This window comes from Oncorhynchus nerka, linkage group LG11 (assembly GCF_034236695.1).
Source record: "Oncorhynchus nerka isolate Pitt River linkage group LG11, Oner_Uvic_2.0, whole genome shotgun sequence".
NCBI lineage: Eukaryota > Metazoa > Chordata > Actinopteri > Salmoniformes > Salmonidae > Oncorhynchus > Oncorhynchus nerka.
In genome coordinates, this window is record NC_088406.1 from 39,843,785 (window position 1) to 39,863,461 (window position 19,677).

Genomic DNA, 19,677 nt, shown 5'->3' on the forward strand with positions numbered 1-19,677 from the left:
AACCCTTAGGGTTAGCTGCTAAATACTGTCTCACCCCAACCCTTAGGGTTAGCTGCTAATTACTGTCTCATCCCATCCCTTAGGCTTAGCGGCTCAATACTGTCCCATCCCTTAGGGTTAGCTGCTCAATACGGTCTCATCCCAACCCTTAGGGTTAGCTGCTCAATACTGTCTCACCCCAACCCTTAGGGTTAGCTGCTAAATACTGTCTCACCCCAACCCTTAGGGTTAGCTGCTAAATACTGTCTCACCCCAACCCTTAGGGTTAGCTGCTAAATACTGTCTCACCCCAACCCTTAGGGTTAGCTGCTAAATACTGTCTCACACCAACCTTTAGGGTTAGCTGCTAAATACTGTCTCATCCCATCCCTTAGGGTTAGCTGCTCAATACTGTCCCATCCCTTAGGGTTAGCTGCTAAATACTGTCTCATCCCATCCCTTAGGGTTAGCTGCTCAATACTGTCTCACCCCAACCCTTAGGGTTAGCTGCTAAATACTGTCTCACCCCAACCCTTAGGATTAGCTGCTAAATACTGTCTCACCCCAACCCTTAGGGTTAGCTGCTAAATACTGTCTCATCCCATCTCTTAGGGTTAGCTGCTCATTACTGTCTCATCCCAACACTTAGGGTTAGCTCTTCAATACTGTCCCCTCCGTTAGGTTTAGCTGCTCAATACTGTCCCATCCCTTAGGGTTAGCTGGTCAATACTGTCTCATCCCATCCCTTAGGGTTAGCTGCTCAATACGGTCTCTCCCCAACCCTTAGGGTTAGCTGCTAAATACTGTCTCACCCCAACCCTTAGGGTTAGCTGCTAAATACTGTCTCACCCCAACCCTTAGGGTTAGCTGCTAAATACTGTCTCACCCCAACCCTTAGGGTTAGCTGCTAATTACTGTCTCATCCCATCCCTTAGGCTTAGCGGCTCAATACTGTCCCATCCCTTAGGGTTAGCTGCTCAATACTGTCTCAACATCCCAACCCTTAGGGTTAGCTGCTCAATACTGTCTCACCCCAACCCTTAGGGTTAGCTGCTAAATACTGTCTCACCCCAACCCTTAGGGTTAGCTGTTAAATACTGTTTCACCCCAACCCTTAGGGTTAGCTGCTAAATACTGTCTCGCCCCAACCTTTAGGGTTAGCTGCTAAATACTGTCTCATCCCATCCCTTAGGGTTAGCTACTCAATAATGTCCCATCCCTTAGGGTTAGCTGCTCAATACTGTCTCATCCTATCCCTTAGGGTTAGCTGCTAAATACTGTCTCATCCCAACCCTTAGGGTTAGCTGCTGAATACTTTCTCATCCCATCTCTTAGGGTTAGCTGCTCATTACTGTCTCATCCCAACACTTAGGGTTAGCTCTTCAATACTGTCCCCTCCGTTAGGTTTAGCTGCTCAATACTGTCCCATCCCTTAGGGTTAGCTGGTCAATACTGTCTCATCCCATCCCTTAGGGTTAGCTGCTCAATACGGTCTCTCCCCAACCCTTAGGGTTAGCTGCTAAATACTGTCTCACCCCAACCCTTAGGGTTAGCTGCTAAATACTGTCTCACCCCAACCCTTAGGGTTAGCTGTTAAATACTGTCTCACCCCAACCCTTAGGGTTAGCTGCTAAATACTGTCTCACCCCAACCCTTAGGGTTAGCTGCTAAATACTGTCTCACCCCAACCCTTAGGGTTAGCTGCTAATTACTGTCTCATCCCATCCCTTAGGCTTAGTGGCTCAATACTGTCCCATCCCTTAGGGTTAGCTGCTCAATACTGTCTCATCCCAACCCTTAGGGTTAGCTGCTCAATACTGTCTCACCCCAACCCTTAGGGTTAGCTGCTAAATACTGTCTCACCCCAACCCTTAGGGTTAGCTGCTAAATACTGTCTCACCCCAACCCTTAGGGTTAGCTGCTAAATACTGTCTCACCCCAACCCTTAGGGTTAGCTGCTAAATACTGTCTCACCCCAACCTTTAGGGTTAGCTGCTAAATACTGTCTCATCCCATCCCTTAGGGTTAGCTGCTCAATACTGTCCCATCCCTTAGGGTTAGCTGCTAAATACTGTCTCATCCCATCCCTTAGGGTTAGCTGCTCAATACTGTCTCACCCCAACCCTTAGGGTTAGCTGCTAAATACTGTCTCACCCCAACCCTTAGGATTAGCTGCTAAATACTGTCTCACCCCAACCCTTAGGGTTAGCTGCTAAATACTGTCTCATCCCATCTCTTAGGGTTAGCTGCTCATTACTGTCTCATCCCAACACTTAGGGTTAGCTCTTCAATACTGTCCCCTCCGTTAGGTTTAGCTGCTCAATACTGTCCCATCCCTTAGGGTTAGCTGGTCAATACTGTCTCATCCCATCCCTTAGGGTTAGCTGCTCAATACGGTCTCTCCCCAACCCATAGGGTTAGCTGCTAAATACTGTCTCACCCCAACCCTTAGGGTTAGCTGCTAAATACTGTCTCACCCCAACCCTTAGGGTTAGCTGTTAAATACTGTCTCACCCCAACCCTTAGGGTTAGCTGCTAAATACTGTCTCACCCCAACCCTTAGGGTTAGCTGCTAAATACTGTCTCACCCCAACCCTTAGGGTTAGCTGCTAATTACTGTCTCATCCCATCCCTTAGGCTTAGCGGCTCAATACTGTCCCATCCCTTAGGGTTAGCTGCTCAATACTGTCTCATCCCAACCCTTAGGGTTAGCTGCTCAATACTGTCTCACCCCAACCCTTAGGGTTAGCTGCTAAATACTGTCTCACCCCAACCCTTAGGGTTAGCTGTTAAATACTGTTTCACCCCAACCCTTAGGGTTAGCTGCTAAATACTGTCTCACCCCAACCCTTACGGTTAGCTGCTAAATACTGTCTCATCCCTTAGGGTTAGTTGCTAAAAATGTATTATCCCAGCCCTCAGGGTTAGCTGCTCAATACTGTCCCATCCCTTAGGGTTAGCTGCTAAATACTGTCTCATCCCAACAATTAGGGTTAGCTGCTAAATACTGTCTCTCCCCAACCCTTAGGGTTAGCTGCTAAATACTGTCTCACCCCAACCCTTATGGTTAGCTGCTAAATACTGTCTCACCCCAACCCTTAGTGTTAGCTGCTCAATACGGTCTCACCCCAACCGTTAGGGTTAGCTGCTCAATACTGTCTCACCCCAACCCTTAGGGTTAGCTGCTAAATACTGTCTCATCACACCCTTAGGGTTAGCTGCTCAATACTTTCTCACCTCAACCCTTAGGGTTAGCTGCTAAATACTGTCTCACCCCAACCCTTAGGGTTAGCTGCTCTATACTGTCTCACCCCAACCCTTAGGGTTAGCTGCTCAATACTGTCTCACCCCAACCGTTAGGGTTAGCTGCTAAATACTGTCTCATCACACCCCTTAGAGTTAGATGCTCAATACTTTCTCACCCCAACCCTTAAGGTTAGCTGCTAAATACTGTCTCACCCCAACCCTTAGTGTTAGCTGCTCAATACTGTCTCACCCCAACCCTTAAGGTTAGCTGCTAAATACTGTCTCATCCCACCCCTTAGGGTTAGCTGCTCAATACTGTCTCACCCCAAACCTTCGGGTTAGCTGCTAACTACTGTCTCACCCCAACCCTTAGGGCTAGCTGCTAAATACTGTCTCACCCCAACCCTTAGGGTTAGCTGCTAAATACTGTCTCACCCCAACCCTTAGGGTTAGCTGCTAAATACTGTCTCATCCCATCCCTTAGGCTTAGCTACTCAATAATGTCCCATCCCTTAGGGTTAGCTGCTCAATACTGTCTCATCCTATCCCTTAGGGTTAGCTGCTAAATACTGTCTCATCCCAACCCTTAGGGTTAGCTGCTGAATACTTTCTCATCCCATCTCTTAGGGTTAGCTGCTAAATACTGTCTCATCCCATCTCTTAGGGTTAGCTGCTCATTACTGTCTCATCCCAACACTTAGGGTTAGCTCTTCAATACTGTCCCCTCCGTTAGGTTTAGCTGCTCAATACTGTCCCATCCCTTAGGGTTAGCTGGTCAATACTGTCTCATCCCATCCCTTAGGGTTAGCTGCTCAATACGGTCTCTCCCCAACCCTTAGGGTTAGCTGCTAAATACTGTCTCACCCCAACCCTTAGGGTTAGCTGCTAAATACTGTCTCACCCCAACCCTTAGGGTTAGCTGCTAAATACTGTCTCACCCCAACCTTTAGGGTTAGCTGCTAAATACTGTCTCATCCCATCCCTTAGGGTTAGCTGCTCAATACTGTCCCATCCCTTAGGGTTAGCTGCTAAATACTGTCTCATCCCATCCCTTAGGGTTAGCTGCTCAATACTGTCTCACCCCAACCCTTAGGGTTAGCTGCTAAATACTGTCTCACCCCAACCCTTAGGATTAGCTGCTAAATACTGTCTCACCCCAACCCTTAGGGTTAGCTGCTAATTACTGTCTCATCCCATCCCTTAGGCTTAGCGGCTCAATACTGTCCCATCCCTTAGGGTTAGCTGCTCAATACGGTCTCATCCCAACCCTTAGGGTTAGCTGCTCAATACTGTCTCACCCCAACCCTTAGGGTTAGCTGCTAAATACTGTCTCACCCCAACCCTTAGGGTTAGCTGCTAAATACTGTCTCACCCCAACCCTTAGGGTTAGCTGCTAAATACTGTCTCACCCCAACCCTTAGGGTTAGCTGCTAAATACTGTCTCACCCCAACCTTTAGGGTTAGCTGCTAAATACTGTCTCATCCCATCCCTTAGGGTTAGCTGCTCAATACTGTCCCATCCCTTAGGGTTAGCTGCTAAATACTGTCTCATCCCATCCCTTAGGGTTAGCTGCTCAATACTGTCTCACCCCAACCCTTAGGGTTAGCTGCTAAATACTGTCTCACCCCAACCCTTAGGATTAGCTGCTAAATACTGTCTCACCCCAACCCTTAGGGTTAGGTGCTAAATACTGTCTCATCCCATCTCTTAGGGTTAGCTGCTCATTACTGTCTCATCCCAACACTTAGGGTTAGCTCTTCAATACTGTCCCCTCCGTTAGGTTTAGCTGCTCAATACTGTCCCATCCCTTAGGGTTAGCTGGTCAATACTGTCTCATCCCATCCCTTAGGGTTAGCTGCTCAATACGGTCTCTCCCCAACCCTTAGGGTTAGCTGCTAAATACTGTCTCACCCCAACCCTTAGGGTTAGCTGCTAAATACTGTCTCACCCCAACCCTTAGGGTTAGCTGCTAAATACTGTCTCACCCCAACCCTTAGGGTTAGCTGCTAATTACTGTCTCATCCCATCCCTTAGGCTTAGCGGCTCAATACTGTCCCATCCCTTAGGGTTAGCTGCTCAATACTGTCTCATCCCAACCCTTAGGGTTAGCTGCTCAATACTGTCTCACCCCAACCCTTAGGGTTAGCTGCTAAATACTGTCTCACCCCAACCCTTAGGGTTAGCTGTTAAATACTGTTTCACCCCAACCCTTAGGGTTAGCTGCTAAATACTGTCTCGCCCCAACCAACCTTTAGGGTTAGCTGCTAAATACTGTCTCATCCCATCCCTTAGGGTTAGCTACTCAATAATGTCCCATCCCTTAGGGTTAGCTGCTCAATACTGTCTCATCCTATCCCTTAGGGTTAGCTGCTAAATACTGTCTCATCCCAACCCTTAGGGTTAGCTGCTGAATACTTTCTCATCCCATCTCTTAGGGTTAGCTGCTCATTACTGTCTCATCCCAACACTTAGGTTAGCTCTTCAATACTGTCCCCTCCGTTAGGTTTAGCTGCTCAATACTGTCCCATCCCTTAGGGTTAGCTGGTCAATACTGTCTCATCCCATCCCTTAGGGTTAGCTGCTCAATACGGTCTCTCCCCAACCCTTAGGGTTAGCTGCTAAATACTGTCTCACCCCAACCCTTAGGGTTAGCTGCTAAATACTGTCTCACCCCAACCCTTAGGGTTAGCTGTTAAATACTGTCTCACCCCAACCCTTAGGGTTAGCTGCTAAATACTGTCTCACCCCAACCCTTAGGGTTAGCTGCTAAATACTGTCTCACCCCAACCCTTAGGGTTAGCTGCTAATTACTGTCTCATCCCATCCCTTAGGCTTAGTGGCTCAATACTGTCCCATCCCTTAGGGTTAGCTGCTCAATACTGTCTCATCCCAACCCTTAGGGTTAGCTGCTCAATACTGTCTCACCCCAACCCTTAGGGTTAGCTGCTAAATACTGTCTCACCCCAACCCTTAGGGTTAACTGCTAAATACTGTCTCACCCCAACCCTTAGGGTTAGCTGCTAAATACTGTCTCACCCCAACCCTTAGGGTTAGCTGCTAAATACTGTCTCACCCCAACCTTTAGGGTTAGCTGCTAAATACTGTCTCATCCCATCCCTTAGGGTTAGCTGCTCAATACTGTCCCATCCCTTAGGGTTAGCTGCTAAATACTGTCTCATCCCATCCCTTAGGGTTAGCTGCTCAATACTGTCTCACCCCAACCCTTAGGGTTAGCTGCTAAATACTGTCTCACCCCAACCCTTAGGATTAGCTGCTAAATACTGTCTCACCCCAACCCTTAGGGTTAGCTGCTAAATACTGTCTCATCCCATCTCTTAGGGTTAGCTGCTCATTACTGTCTCATCCCAACACTTAGGGTTAGCTCTTCAATACTGTCCCCTCCGTTAGGTTTAGCTGCTCAATACTGTCCCATCCCTTAGGGTTAGCTGGTCAATACTGTCTCATCCCATCCCTTAGGGTTAGCTGCTCAATACGGTCTCTCCCCAACCCATAGGGTTAGCTGCTAAATACTGTCTCACCCCAACCCTTAGGGTTAGCTGCTAAATACTGTCTCACCCCAACCCTTAGGGTTAGCTGTTAAATACTGTCTCACCCCAACCCTTAGGGTTAGCTGCTAAATACTGTCTCACCCCAACCCTTAGGGTTAGCTGCTAAATACTGTCTCACCCCAACCCTTAGGGTTAGCTGCTAATTACTGTCTCATCCCATCCCTTAGGCTTAGCGGCTCAATACTGTCCCATCCCTTAGGGTTAGCTGCTCAATACTGTCTCATCCCAACCCTTAGGGTTAGCTGCTCAATACTGTCTCACCCCAACCCTTAGGGTTAGCTGCTAAATACTGTCTCACCCCAACCCTTAGGGTTAGCTGTTAAATACTGTTTCACCCCAACCCTTAGGGTTAGCTGCTAAATACTGTCTCACCCCAACCCTTACGGTTAGCTGCTAAATACTGTCTCATCCCTTAGGGTTAGTTGCTAAAAAATGTATTATCCCAGCCCTCAGGGTTAGCTGCTCAATACTGTCCCATCCCTTAGGGTTAGCTGCTAAATACTGTCTCATCCCAACAATTAGGGTTAGCTGCTAAATACTGTCTCTCCCCAACCCTTAGGGTTAGCTGCTAAATACTGTCTCACCCCAACCCTTATGGTTAGCTGCTAAATACTGTCTCACCCCAACCCTTAGTGTTAGCTGCTCAATACGGTCTCACCCCAACCGTTAGGGTTAGCTGCTCAATACTGTCTCACCCCAACCCTTAGGGTTAGCTGCTAAATACTGTCTCATCACACCCCTTAGGGTTAGCTGCTCAATACTTTCTCACCTCAACCCTTAGGGTTAGCTGCTAAATACTGTCTCACCCCAACCCTTAGGGTTAGCTGCTCTATACTGTCTCACCCCAACCCTTAGGGTTAGCTGCTCAATACTGTCTCACCCCAACCGTTAGGGTTAGCTGCTAAATACTGTCTCATCACACCCCTTAGAGTTAGATGCTCAATACTTTCTCACCCCAACCCTTAAGGTTAGCTGCTAAATACTGTCTCACCCCAACCCTTAGTGTTAGCTGCTCAATACTGTCTCACCCCAACCCTTAAGGTTAGCTGCTAAATACTGTCTCATCCCACCCCTTAGGGTTAGCTGCTCAATACTGTCTCACCCCAAACCTTCGGGTTAGCTGCTAACTACTGTCTCACCCCAACCCTTAGGGCTAGCTGCTAAATACTGTCTCACCCCAACCCTTAGGGTTAGCTGCTAAATACTGTCTCACCCCAACCCTTAGGGTTAGCTGCTAAATACTGTCTCATCCCATCCCTTAGGCTTAGCTACTCAATAATGTCCCATCCCTTAGGGTTAGCTGCTCAATACTGTCTCATCCTATCCCTTAGGGTTAGCTGCTAAATACTGTCTCATCCCAACCCTTAGGGTTAGCTGCTGAATACTTTCTCATCCCATCTCTTAGGGTTAGCTGCTAAATACTGTCTCATCCCATCTCTTAGGGTTAGCTGCTCATTACTGTCTCATCCCAACACTTAGGGTTAGCTCTTCAATACTGTCCCCTCCGTTAGGTTTAGCTGCTCAATACTGTCCCATCCCTTAGGGTTAGCTGGTCAATACTGTCTCATCCCATCCCTTAGGGTTAGCTGCTCAATACGGTCTCTCCCCAACCCTTAGGGTTAGCTGCTAAATACTGTCTCACCCCAACCCTTAGGGTTAGCTGCTAAATACTGTCTCACCCCAACCCTTAGGGTTAGCTGTTAAATACTGTCTCACCCCAACCCTTAGGGTTAGCTGCTAAATACTGTCTCACCCCAACCCTTAGGGTTAGCTGCTAAATACTGTCTCACCCCAACCCTTAGGGTTAGCTGCTAATTACTGTCTCATCCCATCCCTTAGGCTTAGCGGCTCAATACTGTCCCATCCCTTAGGGTTAGCTGCTCAATACGGTCTCATCCCAACCCTTAGGGTTAGCTGCTCAATACTGTCTCACCCCAACCCTTAGGGTTAGCTGCTAAATACTGTCTCACCCCAACCCTTAGGGTTAGCTGCTAAATACTGTCTCACCCCAACCCTTAGGGTTAGCTGCTAAATACTGTCTCACCCCAACCCTTAGGGTTAGCTGCTAAATACTGTCTCACCCCAACCTTTAGGGTTAGCTGCTAAATACTGTCTCATCCCATCCCTTAGGGTTAGCTGCTCAATACTGTCCCATCCCTTAGGGTTAGCTGCTAAATACTGTCTCATCCCATCCCTTAGGGTTAGCTGCTCAATACTGTCTCACCCCAACCCTTAGGGTTAGCTGCTAAATACTGTCTCACCCCAACCCTTAGGATTAGCTGCTAAATACTGTCTCACCCCAACCCTTAGGGTTAGCTGCTAAATACTGTCTCATCCCATCTCTTAGGGTTAGCTGCTCATTACTGTCTCATCCCAACACTTAGGGTTAGCTCTTCAATACTGTCCCCTCCGTTAGGTTTAGCTGCTCAATACTGTCCCATCCCTTAGGGTTAGCTGGTCAATACTGTCTCATCCCATCCCTTAGGGTTAGCTGCTCAATACGGTCTCTCCCCAACCCTTAGGGTTAGCTGCTAAATACTGTCTCACCCCAACCCTTAGGGTTAGCTGCTAAATACTGTCTCACCCCAACCCTTAGGGTTAGCTGCTAAATACTGTCTCACCCCAACCCTTAGGGTTAGCTGCTAATTACTGTCTCATCCCATCCCTTAGGCTTAGCGGCTCAATACTGTCCCATCCCTTAGGGTTAGCTGCTCAATACTGTCTCATCCCAACCCTTAGGGTTAGCTGCTCAATACTGTCTCACCCCAACCCTTAGGGTTAGCTGCTAAATACTGTCTCACCCCAACCCTTAGGGTTAGCTGTTAAATACTGTTTCACCCCAACCCTTAGGGTTAGCTGCTAAATACTGTCTCGCCCCAACCTTTAGGGTTAGCTGCTAAATACTGTCTCATCCCATCCCTTAGGGTTAGCTACTCAATAATGTCCCATCCCTTAGGGTTAGCTGCTCAATACTGTCTCATCCTATCCCTTAGGGTTAGCTGCTAAATACTGTCTCATCCCAACCCTTAGGGTTAGCTGCTGAATACTTTCTCATCCCATCTCTTAGGGTTAGCTGCTCATTACTGTCTCATCCCAACACTTAGGGTTAGCTCTTCAATACTGTCCCCTCCGTTAGGTTTAGCTGCTCAATACTGTCCCATCCCTTAGGGTTAGCTGGTCAATACTGTCTCATCCCATCCCTTAGGGTTAGCTGCTCAATACGGTCTCTCCCCAACCCTTAGGGTTAGCTGCTAAATACTGTCTCACCCCAACCCTTAGGGTTAGCTGCTAAATACTGTCTCACCCCAACCCTTAGGGTTAGCTGTTAAATACTGTCTCACCCCAACCCTTAGGGTTAGCTGCTAAATACTGTCTCACCCCAACCCTTAGGGTTAGCTGCTAAATACTGTCTCACCCCAACCCTTAGGGTTAGCTGCTAATTACTGTCTCATCCCATCCCTTAGGCTTAGCGGCTCAATACTGTCCCATCCCTTAGGGTTAGCTGCTCAATACTGTCTCATCCCAACCCTTAGGGTTAGCTGCTCAATACTGTCTCACCCCAACCCTTAGGGTTAGCTGCTAAATACTGTCTCACCCCAACCCTTAGGGTTAGCTGCTAAATACTGTCTCACCCCAACCCTTAGGGTTAGCTGCTAAATACTGTCTCACCCCAACCCTTATAGGGTTAGCTGCTAAATACTGTCTCACCCCAACCTTTAGGGTTAGCTGCTAAATACTGTCTCATCCCATCCCTTAGGGTTAGCTGCTCAATACTGTCCCATCCCTTAGGGTTAGCTGCTAAATACTGTCTCATCCCATCCCTTAGGGTTAGCTGCTCAATACTGTCTCACCCCAACCCTTAGGGTTAGCTGCTAAATACTGTCTCACCCCAACCCTTAGGATTAGCTGCTAAATACTGTCTCACCCCAACCCTTAGGGTTAGCTGCTAAATACTGTCTCATCCCATCTCTTAGGGTTAGCTGCTCATTACTGTCTCATCCCAACACTTAGGGTTAGCTCTTCAATACTGTCCCCTCCGTTAGGTTTAGCTGCTCAATACTGTCCCATCCCTTAGGGTTAGCTGGTCAATACTGTCTCATCCCATCCCTTAGGGTTAGCTGCTCAATACGGTCTCTCCCCAACCCATAGGGTTAGCTGCTAAATACTGTCTCACCCCAACCCTTAGGGTTAGCTGCTAAATACTGTCTCACCCCAACCCTTAGGGTTAGCTGTTAAATACTGTCTCACCCCAACCCTTAGGGTTAGCTGCTAAATACTGTCTCACCCCAACCCTTAGGGTTAGCTGCTAAATACTGTCTCACCCCAACCCTTAGGGTTAGCTGCTAATTACTGTCTCATCCCATCCCTTAGGCTTAGCGGCTCAATACTGTCCCATCCCTTAGGGTTAGCTGCTCAATACTGTCTCATCCCAACCCTTAGGGTTAGCTGCTCAATACTGTCTCACCCCAACCCTTAGGGTTAGCTGCTAAATACTGTCTCACCCCAACCCTTAGGGTTAGCTGTTAAATACTGTTTCACCCCAACCCTTAGGGTTAGCTGCTAAATACTGTCTCGCCCCAACCTTTAGGGTTAGCTGCTAAATACTGTCTCATCCCATCCCTTAGGGTTAGCTACTCAATAATGTCCCATCCCTTAGGGTTAGCTGCTCAATACTGTCTCATCCTATCCCTTAGGGTTAGCTGCTAAATACTGTCTCATCCCAACCCTTAGGGTTAGCTGCTGAATACTTTCTCATCCCATCTCTTAGGGTTAGCTGCTCAATACTGTCGCATCCCAACACTTAGGGTTAGCTCTTCAATACTGTCCCCTCCGTTAGGTTTAGCTGCTCAATACTGTCCCATCCCGTAGGGTTAGCTGCTCAAAACTGTCTCATCCCATCCCTTAGGGTTAGCTGCTAAATACTGTCTCACCCCAACCCTTAGGGTTAGCTGCTAAATACTGTCTCACCCCAACCCTTAGGGTTAGCTGTTAAATACTGTCTCAGCCCAACCCTTAGGGTTAGCTGCTAAATACTGTCTCACCCCAACCCTTAGGGTTAGCTGCTAAATACTGTCTCACCCCAACCCTTAGGGTTAGCTGTTAAATACTGTCTCACCCCAACCCTTAGGGTTAGCTGCTAAATACTGTCTCACCCCAACCCTTAGGGTTAGCTGCTAAATACTGTCTCCCCCAACCCTTAGGGTTAGCTGTTAAATACTGTCTCACCCCAACCCTTAGGGTTAGCTGCTAAATACTGTCTCACCCCAACCCTTAGGGTTAGCTGCTAAATACTGTCTCACCCCAACCCTTAGGGTTAGCTGCTAAATACTGTCTCACCCCAAACCTTAGGGTTAGCTGCTCAATACTGTCTCACCCCAACCCTTTGGGTTAGCTGCTAAATACTGTCTCATCCCATCCCTTAGGGTTAGCTGCTCAATACTGTCCCATCCCTTAGGGTTAGCTGCTAAATACTGTCTCATCCCATCCCTTAGGGTTAGCTGCTCAATACTGTCTCACCCCAACCCTTAGGGTTAGCTGCTAAATACTGTCTCACCCCAACCCTTAGGGTTAGCTGCTAAATACTGTCTCACCCCAACCTTTAGGGTTAGCTGCTAAATACTGTCTCATCCCATCCCTTAGGGTTAGCTGCTCAATAATGTCCCATCCCTTAGGGTTAGCTGCTAAATACTGTCTCATCCCATCCCTTAGGGTTAGCTGCTCAATACTGTCTCACCCCAACCCTTAGGGTTAGCTGCTAAATACTGTCTCACCCCAACCCTTAGGGTTAGCTGCTAAATACTGTCTCACCCCAACCTTTAGGGTTAGCTGCTAAATACTGTCTCATCCCATCCCTTAGGGTTAGGTGCTCAATACTGTCCCCATCCCTTAGGGTTAGCTGCTCAATACTGTCTCATCCCATCCCTTAGGGTTAGCTGCTAAATACTGTCTCACCCCAACCCTTGGGGTTCGCTGCTCCATACTGTCCCATCCCTTAGGGTTAGCTGCTCAATACTGTCCCATCCTTTAGGGTTAGCTGCTAAATACTGTCTCATCCCATCCCTTAGGGTTAGCTGCTCAATACTGTCTCACCCCAACCCTTAGGGTTAGCTGCTAAATACTGTCTCACCCCAACCCTTAGGGTTAGCTGCTAAATACTGTCTCACCCCAACCTTTAGGGTTAGCTGCTAAATACTGTCTCATCCCATCCCTTAGGGTTAGCTGCTCAATACTGTCCCATCCCTTAGGGTTAGCTGCTAAATACTGTCTCATCCCATCCCTTAGGGTTAGCTGCTCAATACTGTCTCACCCCAACCCTTAGGGTTAGCTGCTAAATACTGTCTCACCCCAACCCTTAGGGTTAGCTGCTAAATACTGTCTCACCCCAACCTTTAGGGTTAGCTGCTAAATACTGTCTCATCCCATCCCTTAGGGTTAGGTGCTCAATACTGTCCCATCCCTTAGGGTTAGCTGCTCAATACTGTCTCATCCCATCCCTTAGGGTTAGCTGCTAAATACTGTCTCACCCCAACCCTTGGGGTTCGCTGCTCCATACTGTCCCATCCCTTAGGGTTAGCTGCTCAATACTGTCTCACCCCAACCCTTTGGGTTAGCTGCTAAATACTGTCTCATCCCATCCCGTGGGGTTAGCTGCTCAATACTGTCCCATCCCTTAGGGTTAGCTGCTAACTACTGTCTCATCCCATCCCTTGGGGTTAGCTGCTCAATACTGTCCCAACCCTTAGGGTTAACTGCTCAATACTGTCCCAAACCTTAGGGTTAGCTGCTAAATACTGTCTCACCCCAACCCTTAGGGTTAGCTGCTAAATACTGTCTCATCCCATCCCTTAGGGTTAGCTGCTCAATCCTGTCCCATCCCTTAGGGTTAGCTGCTCAATACTGTCTCATCCCATCCCTTAGGGTTAGCTGCTCAATACGGTCTCTTCCTAACCCTTAGGGTTAGCTGCTAAATACTGTCTGACGCCAACCCTTAGGGTTAGCTGCTAAATACTGTCTCACCCCAACCCTTAGGGTTAGCTGTTAAATACTGTCTCACCCCAACCCTTAGGGTTAGCTGTTAAATACTGTCTCACCCCAACCCTTAGGGTTAGCTGCTAAATACTGTCTCACCCCAACCCTTAGGGTTAGCTGCTAAATACTGTCTCACCCCAACCCTTAGGGTTAGCTGTTAAATACTGTCTCACCCCAGCCCTTAGGGTTAGCTGCTAAATACTGTCTCACCCCAACCCTTAGGGTTAGCTGCTAAATACTGTCTCACCCCAACCCTTAGGGTTAGCTGCTAAATACTGTCTCACCCCAACCCTTAGGGTTAGCTGCTAAATACTGTCTCACCCCAACCTTTAGGGTTAGCTGCTAAATACTGTCTCATCCCATCCCTTAGGGTTAGCTGCTCAATACTGTCCCATCCCTTAGGGTTAGCTGCTAAATACTGTCTCACCCCAACCCTTAGGGTTAGCTGCTAAATACTGTCTCATCCCATCTCTTAGGGTTAGCTGCTCATTACTGTCTCATCCCAACACTTAGGGTTAGCTCTTCAATACTGTCCCCTCCGTTAGGTTTAGCTGCTCAATACTGTCCCATCCCTTAGGGTTAGCTGGTCAATACTGTCTCATCCCATCCCTTAGGGTTAGCTGCTCAATACGGTCTCTCCCCAACCCTTAGGGTTAGCTGCTAAATACTGTCTCACCCCAACCCTTAGGGTTAGCTGCTAAATACTGTCTCACCCCAACCCTTAGGGTTAGCTGTTAAATACTGTCTCACCCCAACCCTTAGGGATAGCTGCTAAATACTGTCTCACCCCAACCCTTAGGGTTAGCTGCTAAATACTGTCTCACCCCAACCCTTAGGGTTAGCTGCTAATTACTGTCTCATCCCATCCCTTAGGCTTAGCGGCTCAATACTGTCCCATCCCTTAGGGTTAGCTGCTCAATACTGTCTCATCCCAACCCTTAGGGTTAGCTGCTCAATACTGTCTCACCCCAACCCTTAGGGTTAGCTGCTAAATACTGTCTCACCCCAACCCTTAGGGTTAGCTGTTAAATACTGTTTCACCCCAACCCTTAGGGTTAGCTGCTAAATACTGTCTCGCCCCAACCTTTAGGGTTAGCTGCTAAATACTGTCTCATCCCATCCCTTAGGGTTAGCTACTCAGTAATGTCCCATCCCTTAGGGTTAGCTGCTCAATACTGTCTCATCCTATCCCTTAGGGTTAGCTGCTAAATACTGTCTCATCCCAACCCTTAGGGTTAGCTGCTGAATACTTTCTCATCCCATCTCTTAGGGTTAGCTGCTCAATACTGTCGCATCCCAACACTTAGGGTTAGCTCTTCAATACTGTCCCCTCCGTTAGGTTTAGCTGCTCAATACTGTCCCATCCCGTAGGGTTAGCTGCTCAAAACTGTCTCATCCCATCCCTTAGGGTTAGCTGCTAAATACTGTCTCACCCCAACCCTTAGGGTTAGCTGCTAAATACTGTCTCACCCCAACCCTTAGGGTTAGCTGTTAAATACTGTCTCAGCCCAACCCTTAGGGTTAGCTGCTAAATACTGTCTCACCCCAACCCTTAGGGTTAGCTGCTAAATACTGTCTCACCCCAACCCTTAGGGTTAGCTGTTAAATACTGTCTCACCCCAACCCTTAGGGTTAGCTGCTAAATACTGTCTCACCCCAACCCTTAGGGTTAGCTGCTAAATACTGTCTCCCCCAACCCTTAGGGTTAGCTGTTAAATACTGTCTCACCCCAACCCTTAGGGTTAGCTGCTAAATACTGTCTCACCCCAACCCTTAGGGTTAGCTGCTAAATACTGTCTCACCCCAACCCTTAGGGTTAGCTGCTAAATACTGTCTCACCCCAAACCTTAGGGTTAGCTGCTCAATACTGTCTCACCCCAACCCTTTGGGTTAGCTGCTAAATACTGTCTCATCCCATCCCTTAGGGTTAGCTGCTCAATACTGTCCCATCCCTTAGGGTTAGCTGCTAAATACTGTCTCATCCCATCCCTTAGGGTTAGCTGCTCAATACTGTCTCACCCCAACCCTTAGGGTTAGCTGCTAAATACTGTCTCACCCCAACCCTTAGGGTTAGCTGCTAAATACTGTCTCACCCCAACCTTTAGGGTTAGCTGCTAAATACTGTCTCATCCCATCCCTTAGGGTTAGCTGCTCAATAATGTCCCATCCCTTAGGGTTAGCTGCTAAATACTGTCTCATCCCATCCCTTAGGGTTAGCTGCTCAATACTGTCTCACCCCAACCCTTAGGGTTAGCTGCTAAATACTGTCTCACCCCAACCCTTAGGGTTAGCTGCTAAATACTGTCTCACCCCAACCTTTAGGGTTAGCTGCTAAATACTGTCTCATCCCATCCCTTAGGGTTAGGTGCTCAATACTGTCCCCATCCCTTAGGGTTAGCTGCTCAATACTGTCTCACCCCAACCCTTGGGGTTCGCTGCTCCATACTGTCCCATCCCTTAGGGTTAGCTGCTCAATACTGTCCCATCCCTTAGGGTTAGCTGCTAAATACTGTCTCATCCCATCCCTTAGGGTTAGCTGCTCAATACTGTCTCACCCCAACCCTTAGGGTTAGCTGCTAAATACTGGCTCACCCCAACCCTTAGGGTTAGCTGCTAAATACTGTCTCACCCCAACCTTTAGGGTTAGCTGCTAAATACTGTCTCATCCCATCCCTTAGGGTTAGCTGCTCAATACTGTCCCATCCCTTAGGGTTAGCTGCTAAATACTGTCTCATCCCATCCCTTAGGGTTAGCTGCTCAATACTGTCTCACCCCAACCCTTAGGGTTAGCTGCTAAATACTGTCTCACCCCAACCCTTAGGGTTAGCTGCTAAATACTGTCTCACCCCAACCTTTAGGGTTAGCTGCTAAATACTGTCTCATCCCATCCCTTAGGATTAGGTGCTCAATACTGTCCCATCCCTTAGGGTTAGCTGCTCAATACTGTCTCATCCCATCCCTTAGGGTTAGCTGCTAAATACTGTCTCACCCCAACCCTTGGGGTTCGCTGCTCCATACTGTCCCATCCCTTAGGGTTAGCTGCTCAATACTGTCTCACCCCAACCCTTTGGGTTAGCTGCTAAATACTGTCTCATCCCATCCCGTGGGGTTAGCTGCTCAATACTGTCCCATCCCTTAGGGTTAGCTGCTAACTACTGTCTCATCCCATCCCTTGGGGTTAGCTGCTCAATACTGTCCCAACCCTTAGGGTTAACTGCTCAATACTGTCCCAAACCTTAGGGTTAGCTGCTAAATACTGTCTCACCCCAACCCTTAGGGTTAGCTGCTAAATACTGTCTCATCCCATCCCTTAGGGTTAGCTGCTCAATCCTGTCCCATCCCTTAGGGTTAGCTGCTCAATACTGTCTCATCCCATCCCTTAGGGTTAGCTGCTCAATACGGTCTCTTCCTAACCCTTAGGGTTAGCTGCTAAATACTGTCTGACGCCAACCCTTAGGGTTAGCTGCTAAATACTGTCTCACCCCAACCCTTAGGGTTAGCTGTTAAATACTGTCTCACCCCAACCCTTAGGGTTAGCTGTTAAATACTGTCTCACCCCAACCCTTAGGGTTAGCTGCTAAATACTGTCTCACCCCAACCCTTAGGGTTAGCTGCTAAATACTGTCTCACCCCAACCCTTAGGGTTAGCTGTTAAATACTGTCTCACCCCAGCCCTTAGGGTTAGCTGCTAAATACTGTCTCACCCCAACCCTTAGGGTTAGCTGCTAAATACTGTCTCACCCCAACCCTTAGGGTTAGCTGCTAATTACTGTCTCACCCCAACCCTTAGGGTTAGCTGCTAAATACTGTCTCACCCCAACCTTTAGGGTTAGCTGCTAAATACTGTCTCATCCCATCCCTTAGGGTTAGCTGCTCAATACTGTCCCATCCCTTAGGGTTAGCTGCTAAATACTGTCTCATCCCATCCCTTAGGGTTAGCTGCTCAATACTGTCTCACCCCAACCCTTAGGGTTAGCTGCTAAATACTGTCTCACCCCAACCCTTAGGGTTAGCTGCTAAATACTGTCTCACCCCAACCCTTAGGGTTAGCTGCTAAATACTGTCTCACCCCAACCCTTAGGGTTAGCTGCTAAATACTGTCTCACCCCAACCTTTAGGGTTAGCTGCTAAATACTGTCTCATCCCATCCCTTAGGGTTAGCTGCTCAATACTGTCCCATCCCTTAGGGTTAGCTGTTCAATACTGTCTCATCCTATCCCTTAGGGTTAGCTGCTAAATACTGTCTCACCCCAACCCTTGGGGTTCGCTGCTCCATACTGTCCCATCCCTTAGGGTTAGCTGCTCAATACTGTCTCACCCCAACCCTTTGGGTTAGCTGCTAAATACTGTCTCATCCCATCCCTTGGGGTTAGCTGCTCAATACTGTCCCATCCCTTAGGGTTAGCTGCTAACTACTGTCTCATCCCATCCCTTAGGGTTAGCTGCTCAATACTGTCTCACCCCATCCCTTAGGGTTAGCTGCTCAATACTGTCCCAACCCTTAGGGTTAACTGCTCAATACTGTCCCAAACCTTAGGGTTAGCTGCTAAATACTGTCTCACCCCAACCCTTAGGGTTAGCTGCTAAATACTGTCTCATCCCATCCCTTAGGGTTAGCTGCTAAATACTGTCTCATCCCATCCCTTAGGGTTAGCTGCTAAATACTGTCTCATCCCATCCCTTAGGGTTAGCTGCTCAATACTGTCCCATCCCTTAGGGTTAGCTGCTCAATACTGTCTCACCCCAACCCTTGGGGTTAGCTGCTAAATACTGTCTCATCCCATTCCTTAGGGTTATCTGCTCAATACTGTCCCATCCCTTAGGGTTAGCTGCTAAATACTGTCTCATCCCATCCCATAGGGTTAGCTGCTAAATACTGTCCCATCCCTTAGGGTTAGCTGCTCAATACTGTCTCATCCCAACCTTTAAGGTAGGGTTACGGTTAAGGGTTAGCTTACCTTCCTCCAGCTGCTCCATGCTGGATATTCTCTTGGTCCCGTCGATAGAGTAGATGGTCCGGACCCCCTGGGGCATATTCACATTATCTGACAGGGAGCGGGTCAGATCAGCCAAAAGGGCTTCTATAGACCGGAACCTGTCCTGGGAAATAGCGTAGACAATCCCTTTGAAGTATCGGTCTCCATTGCGATAAAAGCGGACCTTTTTGGCCTTCTTCTCCGAGGCTAGAGACTGCAGTGTCCGGGTCCTGTACAGACTACAGTGGGCGCTGCGAGTGGGGCTCTGCAGCCCGTTGTTCCTGGAGCCTATGCGGGTGTTTCTCTGGGCTTTCTCCCGCTCGTCAAAGTGCTCCAGCTCCATGACTGTAGTGATGTTACACAGAAAGAGACAAATCAGGGAGGGGAACATTATGAATTAGAACATTTAAACCTCAAGCAACTTGTTTTCCTTTGCAGAATAAATAAGTCATCCTTTAGTTTTAGTTGAATGTCATATAGGCCTACTGGAGAGACTGGAGAGAGTAGAATCAATTGGATTTCGGTATGAACTCTGAGGTCGGGTCCGACATTCAGTGGTGCTGAATGGACAGCGCCGCAGGTGCGGATCTCCTAGCAGCTAGCTAGTCTGACAGGTAGTCTATGGCGGTGGCAGTAGTCAGATTGAACTCCGTGGTGCTGAACGGACGGCGCTGCTGTCTAGCCAGATAGAATTCTCCTGCTTGTGGGCAGTCACATACTGAAAATTAGCTCTTTCTGAGGCACATAAAAATCTGATTGGGGGCCATAGCACGCTTACACATGTCATGCTCTTTAGTTTCGTCCACCACCCAATTAGCACCGTGATTCTAATCAAACGTAACGTTTGTTTTGATCATATTAATGTCTGACAACATAA

General features: G+C 48.1%; 1 protein-coding gene across 1 annotated transcript in view; it reads right to left on the reverse strand.

The window, feature by feature from the left end:
* Positions 1 to 19,143, reverse strand: part of LOC115120190 (serine/threonine-protein kinase DCLK1-like) — a 42,645-nt gene extending 23,502 nt beyond the window's left edge. Inside the window, exon 1 of the mRNA XM_065024513.1 lies at positions 18,783 to 19,143. Within this exon, the coding sequence (XP_064880585.1) occupies positions 18,783 to 19,143 (361 nt within the window). The remainder of the gene's footprint in view (positions 1 to 18,782) is intronic.
* Positions 19,144 to 19,677: the final 534 nt, after the last annotated feature.